The sequence below is a fragment of the Mercurialis annua genome, linkage group LG8 (genome assembly GCF_937616625.2).
Source record: "Mercurialis annua linkage group LG8, ddMerAnnu1.2, whole genome shotgun sequence".
Taxonomy (NCBI): Eukaryota; Viridiplantae; Streptophyta; class Magnoliopsida; order Malpighiales; family Euphorbiaceae; genus Mercurialis; species Mercurialis annua.
Window position 1 is genome coordinate 33,715,540 of NC_065577.1, and position 7,837 is coordinate 33,723,376.

The following is a 7,837-nucleotide window of genomic DNA, read 5'->3' on the forward strand; positions in this document are numbered from 1 at the left end:
TGTACAATTATGATAAAATTTGAATTTACTTGATTTTTCAGATTAATATCTTTCAATAGCTAACTAAAGAGAGTAAAAATAATTTATCAAACCCTAATTGTAGTCTATCATGTACAATTTTTAGTATATAGTACCAACCAATTTTAAGGTTCAATTTTTTTCCTAACAAATTTGTTTATTCGTACTACATCCTAATTTGAATTAGTCTTAATTTTTTACTTATTTAGAGGGACATCTTTTTCATATATAGCATTGTGTCGCATATTGAACAATTTCATAAGCTATCTTAGCATATATTGTTTGTTGTATGTAGGTTCAACATTTCTTTATTCAAATTAAACTCTTAATTGTTATATCTTTAATTACTATATTTTTAAATAAAATCTTTACTAACCCTTGTTTGCAGGAATATTATTTCGTAGGTCTCACATGTAGTAGTAGTATGCATAAAAGACTCTTGGCAAAAATTAAGGAGTTTTAAGTGGTGATATTTCTGACTTATCCCAGTTAAACTTTAATTGTATCTTATCTTTTTTAATTTATAATTAATTAATTAGATAAAGATCAAAAGACTTTCAATTAACTAATCATTTAGCAATAATTTATAAAAGACTATTTAGTAAATTTGCCTGTCTCTCCACCCACCCACCTTCTCCCTCCTTCATCCGTGTTTTTATATATAATATGAATCAAACGGTAGATTGCTCACTAAAAATTATTTAAATCATAAAATTTATTATATTATTTATTATCACATATTAAATTTAAGATTTGAATTTCATATTTTAAATTATAATTTATTAGAAAAACTATGTATTAATATTAATACAAATACTATTACTACTTCAGTTTAGGTACTAAATGTAGTATCCGAAATACTCCCTCCGTTCCAAAATAATAGTCTATTTTTCTCTCTTTTTTGTTCTAAATAATTGTCCACATTCCTTATAAATCATAATTTAAAGTGTTTATTTTTTTTCATATTGCCCTTATTTAAAGTTTATTATTTATTGTCATTAGGCTAAAAAATACAGGTGAAAAGTTAAAGTATTAATTGTGTTTTTTAAACTGTATAAAAAGGAGAAAATGGACTATTATCTTAGGACGGAGGGAGTATTATCAACTAGTACTTAATGAATTTTGTAATTTTGATAATAAGATCTTATAAAAAAATGTTGTCATTGTTGTATATAAATTGATTTTTTGAATAAATAATGATTATAGTAATTACAAATATAAATATTTATAAAAAAAATCTAATATTAAAAAAATAAAATGATGAATTTTGTATAATAAAAAGTTCCAAAACATAGAAAAGATTCAAATTGTAATATACAAAATAACAACTAAATTATAAAACAAAAGTGTAGTAGCTTAGTATTAAAGAACAACAATAAACTAACAATACATCTTTGCACAATAAATATAGTAAAACTACAAATACAAGGGTTTTTTTTAAGAATTGATGGATACCGAATCCTATTCTAAGTATAATGGAGCCGAGTTGCAGGAGATCCACTCTCAGGTGATACCGGACTCCCCCTGAAGATCCGAAGATATGAAGGAAATGCCGAATCTCTTTAGATTCGGTGACATAAAGACCGAATCCCACGTGATCCGCCGAGAGCGCATCGAGTCCGGGATTCGGATAATCGACTAATTATGGAAGTGTTGTCCTATTCGGACACAAACACTACATATGGAAGGATAAGCTCTACTTTAGGAAGATAAGACTATTTAGGAAGACGTTCCTAAATAGGACTCTTATCAGATTAAGGTAGATCCCGACAAATCAGGAGAATCTCTACGATATTGCCGAATCCCTATAAAGTAGGATTCACTTGCCTAATACAACTCTACTAGGTATATTCGACTACTATAAAAGGAGCACGAGGTATGCCTAGAATCACAATTACATTCAGATACTCAAAACGCTGCTCAAAGCTCTAAACTGACTTTAGCATCGGAGAGTTAATCGGACAACCACCGTCCGGTTAGCTTCTACCCTGTTTTGCAGGTTTATTCACCGGTTCAGAAGGCAGACTCCATCAATTGGCGCCGTCTGTGGGAAAAGCTTAACTAAACTTCAAAAGAAGGAGCTTTTCTGAACTCAAATACAAATCTCATTGAAGAAGATGACTTCTGAAAGAGTAAACCTGAAAGACAAACAGCCAATGGACCCAAAAAGCACTCCGGAGATAATCAACGTGACGGAAGACGGGCTTCACAACTCCGGGGAAAAAAGCAACACCGGAGGGCCCTCTTTCTCAACACCCCAGTACCAAACTAATCCGATAAGAGGAAGCAACCCAATTGCTTTCAATCTAAGCACTGAAGAACAAGCACCAAATGCAGCAGCACAAGATCCACACAACGAAATGCTGAAAAAGATACTAGAATCCGTACAGGCAAATCTTGACAGATTGGCTAGCGAAGCCAAAAGAACAAACGACAGGCACGAAGAAACTATGAAAATCCTAAGGGAAAACTTCAGCCCTACAGCTCCCAGAAGAAGAGAAAGAACAGAAAATGCAAACCCAGGCCGACGAGAGACAAGGGCAGAAAACAATAAAAGCAAGGAACCCCGAACCAGAGGGAACAGAGAAAGAAACGAAGCAAGAAACCAGCGAGAAAATAGAACCAGCGACGAGGAAAGTACGAACAGAGACAAATCTAACGAGGAATCACCGGAGACACCCAGAAATGAGCACAACCAGGAGGACGCCCGGAGCGGTCTAAATTCAAAGAGAGACGAACGAAGGGAGAAGGAAAAAGAAGACGCCCCGCCAAGGAGTAAGCGACAAGAAAGAGATGCAGGGAAAGAGCAAACTAAGAAAAAACACCAAGAAGGAGAAGGCGAATCGTTAGAGACACCCCAAAAAAGCAAAGCCACATATGTGGTGGAAGAAGATTTAGAAGAGAAGATCGCCAAAGCGCTCAAAAAACTAAAATCTGAAGAATTGGATATAGACGACCTCAGGTTGAAAGGATCACCCCTCTCGCCCGAGATCATGGAGGAAACCATCCCGCACAGCATGAAGCTGCCGATCCTGCCAATTTTCAATGGGGAAGGAGACCCCCGAGACCATACCTCTAGGTTCACAGCGACCATGGGGCTACTCAGCGTATCAGACGCCATCCTCTGCAGGGTTTTCCCTACCACACTCACGGGCACAGCCCAGAGATGGTATAACAAATTAAAACCGGGCTCGATCAAAAGCTTCGCTTCGCTTTCGACAGAGTTCCTTAACAGATATCTCACAAACATCCCAGCTAAAACCACTACCAGTATCCTGAGAGCCTGCATCCAAGAAGAAGGAGAAACCCTGCGAAGCTACATCGAACGATTCAACAAGCAAGCTATGAAGATAGACAACCTGAACGTCGACATGGCGACAGAAGCATTGCGAGAAGGGACGCGATTCGGAAAGCTGGTGGACAAGCTGCTAGTCAATAAACCCACAACTTTCTCGAACTTAATGGGCATAGCCCAGAAATACTTCGAGTTAGACGAAGGGCGAAGGGCGATTCGCGGAAAGGAAGCAAAAGGAAAAGAATCAAAAGAGAGATCCAGAGAAAAAACCAAGTCCAAACCTGATGACAGGAGAGGAAGACCCGAAGAGAGCAGACGATTCGCCCCCCAGACAAGATATGAATCGAGATATGATCCCAGAGATGACGAGAATAACTTCACTCCGCTAAACACCAGCCGAACTAATGTCCTCATGTGGATCAAAGAAAACGTCAAAAATGTGGTATGGCCACCAAAGATGAAAGCAGAGATAAGAGACACCAGAAAGTACTGCAAATTTCACGACGATTACGGACATGAAACGGATAGCTGTAGAGACTTGAAGGTCGAGATCGAAAGAATGATCGACACAGGCGAGCTGAGGAAATTTGTGGCCCGAAAAGAGAAGAGCAATGACAAGGGAGAAAAAAGAAACAGAGAAGACAAGCCGAAAGAAAAGGAAGACGAGCGCCCATCCAAAATTCTGGGAACCATACACATGATTAACGGTGGAGGACATAGCAGCTCCACGATCAGGAGGAAGCAGAGGAAGGAAGTAATGAACATACGAGAAACTCACATGCCGCCAGTGATCTTCGATGTAGAAGACTATGAACACGTCAAAGCACCCCACAACGATGCTTTAGTAGTAACTACTATCATTGAAAATTGGAACATGGAGCGGATCCTTATCGACGAAGGAAGCGCGGTAAACCTCATGACAAACGCAGCATACAAAATGTTGGGAGGAACGGCGTCAAGGCTACGCCGAGTCCCAATTCCGCTATCAGGACTCGGTGGCCCCTCCATCACTCCGCTGGGAGCAGTCACCTTGGAAGTAATAATCGGCCCAGAAAGAGGAATAAACAAGAAAATCATGTCACTATTTAACATAGTGGACATGGAATTGACATATAATGCCATCCTAGGAAGACCTTTCCTCCATGATTCGGCAGCAGTAACCAGCATCAGAGCGTTGGCAATGAAGATACCAACCGAAAAGGGAGTAGTGACGCTGAGAGGAGACCAAGGAATAGCCAAGAAGTGCTATGACGAGTCAGTAGTGGATCTCCAAGAAAACAAAACCGAAAAGAAGGAAGAATAGGAACGAAAAACGACCCATCATCGGTAACGACTTTACGTCTTACCAGATGGCGTCGAATCTATCTTTAATATTTTGTATGCCATCTTTTTATCAATAAAAGTTCAATTTTGCTGCTATCTGATTAGCCAGACGAACCAATAAAGAAATAAAAATCAAGAACAGCCACAAATGATTAAATCAAAGATGAAAGAAGAAAAAAATAAAGATCAAATTCAAGAAAGGCTAAGAGCCAAGAAAATGAGTTTAAATTAACTCAAGGCAAAATCGCCGAACTAGGCAAATCGCCACAAAAGGTTAAAACCCAAGAAAATGAGTTTAAATTAACTCAAAGCAAAATCGCCGAACAAGGCAAATCGCCACAAAAGGCTAAAAAATGAGTTTAAATTAACTCAGAAAAGGCAAATCGCCAAAAAAGAGTTTAGATTAACTCGAAACAAAAACAAAAATAAAAATAGTTTAGATTAACTCTATAAAAAGCAACGCCAAGAACAGGGTTTAGAATAACCCTCGAGGCAAGACAAGTACATAAAAATTAATATAAGGCGAAAGCACATTTCGAAGAAACACGAAGAAAATATATTCATAAATTGCGAATTACAAAAAGCAAAATTAGTACATCAGCAAATACAATCAAAAGAAAAACTACTAGACGCGGTCTTTAGACATCTTGACGAGAAGATCACGAGCGATGGCCTGGGGATCCAACCCGTTAACCCCAGAAAGATCAATATTAGGATTCTGCTCTAGAAGCTTCCTCCCAATCGCAAGGCGATACTCGCTTATCAAAGCAGAGTAAAAAGCCTTCGTATCTAGCAGACGGATGTGAAGACCTTCAACCTCCGATCTTAGACTGTCCCTCTCCCCACCAACAAGGGAATTGATTCGAATAAGCTCCTCGATCTCTTGAGTCAAGTCATCGGTCTTCTTCTCGATCACTTTCACTTGGCGATCATTAATCGCATCCTGCGCCTTGAGCTGCGCCAGAAGGGAATCATGCTCTTCCAAAGAGGCCTTCAATTTCGCCCTTTCAGACTCGGAAGTCGCCAAAAGAGAAGACAGACGCTCGACCTCCTCCTCGGCACACTGTCGGCGGTCGTTCAATACCAGAACAGATTGAAGAGCCTACAAACAACAGAAATAAACAAATAAGAAAACAACAGAAATAAACAAATAAGAAAACAACTAAATACAAAAAACATATTATATTCAAGAAAGAAAGCACTTACAGAGAAACCATGAAAGCAAGCCAGATCGGAAAGCTCCTGACCCGGCCTACCACAGAACCACGTGACATCATCAGGAATCGCCAAAGTTCGGATATATTCCGCTAGCACTCTAGGATTCAGCAAACTAGCAGGATCCTGACCTTCGACCCACCGAACCAAATCCGGAGCAAAAGAAGAGTTTCCAGGAAAACTCTCCCCCGATGGAGAACCATCGCCAACTCGACGTCTTTTCCTAGACGGAGAATCCGGGTCTCGACCTAGAGAAATCTCTCCCGAATCAGCAACAACCGGCCCCTCTGAAGCCACACCCCCAACTCCCCCCGAGACGGTAAATGATACTAGAGGGGGAAGTAGCGACGGAACCGCCTCGTCACCTACCGGATCAGCCAAGTCATCATCATCATCTACAACAATAACCTCACCACCCACAGGGAACACTATCTCAACGGGAGCTATGGGAATATCAACAGGAGCCACATCCACGTCAATGTCGCCAGGAATAATGTTGGCGATAGGAACATCAGGACCACCCATCGGAACGTCCAAATCTACTTGAAACCCGGAAAGGAAATCGTCAGAAGAAGAAGACATCCTACAAAAGAAACATCAAAAAGAACTTAAGCAAATTAATATACCTTGAACAAAAGAGTAGCAAAGATCCGCCAACCCTCGAGGAGGATCCTCCAAAGGAAACCATCGACGCCGAAGATGACCATTGGCCAAGACATCTAGAATGGGACGCGATACAACACTACATGAAGATATGTCGAAAGCAAGTTTTGACTCGGATAAACTTAAAGGAGACGGACAGCTCCGAACTTGGTGAGAAGAAAAACCATCCGAAAAATGAAGAAAAGCAAATTTATGGTAAACAATAAAGAAACGCCTTCGCCAGCGACTGGTTAGGCAAGGAAGATAAATACGAGATCGCCCTTCTCTGCCAAGGGCAAAAACGAAGCAACCATCACACTTCCTAAAGTCTACAAAATGATACAACACTTTGAGAGAAGGGGCACAACCCCGGAGCCTACACGCCTCCGAAAAGGCGAGCACTACTTTAATCGTACCAGGATAAAGTTGTCCCAGAGCAACCTTTAAATCCCTACACACTTCTACTAAAAATGAATCTAAAGGAAACCTAAGACCAGCAGCAAATTGCTCTTCGAAGAGAACCGCCCTACAAGAAGATCCTGGAGAATCGGAAGCAGCCATATCGGCACCGGGTAATATTACCCTATAATCGAAAGGAAAGCTATACTTAAAATAGATATCTAAGACTTCATCCCTACGAAGCTTTGATCGGGTAAAAGCCATAGCAGCGCATGCATCTTCCACTCGACTAAGAGGCATCCTAGAACAGGAAATCACAAACATAAACACAGAATAAGGATCAAACAAAAAATATATTGAAGAACACGTTGAAGAACACGTCGAAGAACACCAAGTACAGAAAGGGAATTTCCAGAATATAAATCATGGAGAATATATACAAAGAAGAAAACCATATTAACATCCAAGCGACAAAAGAGAACATACCTGAAAAATCTGGAGGAAACAAGTCACGAAGAATCAAATAATCAAACAAAGAACGAAAAGGAAATAGCTGCAAGAAATAAGAATAAATTCGAAAAGTAAGTAAGAGGGAAAAGAAGAAATGCAAAGAGATTAAATACAAAGAGTTTTTGAATCATTAACCGTTGAATCACTAAATGCAGACACGTGGCAACACAGAATCTTACTAAAGAAGAAACGTCACCCACAAACATATGAAACGACTCGCCCGGAATACAAAACGACTCGCCCGTATAAGAGAACTCAGCTCCAAAAGAGCTAAAATCCACTAAGGCATAAATGCCAAACTACTTCAGCTCACTTGCGGGGGGGCTAATGATGGATACCGAATCCTATTCTAAGTATAATGGAGCCGAGTTGCAGGAGATCCACTCTCAGGTGATACCGGACTCCCCCTGAAGATCCGAAGATATGAAGGAAATG

At 39.8% G+C, this 7,837-nt stretch overlaps 1 protein-coding gene across 1 annotated transcript; it reads right to left on the reverse strand.

Annotated features, from left to right (window-relative positions):
* Positions 1 to 5,188: 5,188 nt before the first annotated feature.
* Positions 5,189 to 7,485, reverse strand: LOC126661943 (uncharacterized). The gene is made up of 5 exons (XM_056104167.1): positions 7,379 to 7,485; positions 6,556 to 7,193; positions 6,131 to 6,294; positions 5,843 to 6,034; positions 5,189 to 5,738 (listed from the first exon to the last, which is right to left on the reverse strand). Exons 2-5 carry the CDS (start codon positions 7,190 to 7,192, stop codon positions 5,262 to 5,264), a joined length of 1,470 nt encoding a protein of 489 aa, XP_055960142.1. The 5' UTR covers position 7,193; positions 7,379 to 7,485; the 3' UTR covers positions 5,189 to 5,261.
* Between the last annotated feature and the right edge of the window lie 352 nt (positions 7,486 to 7,837).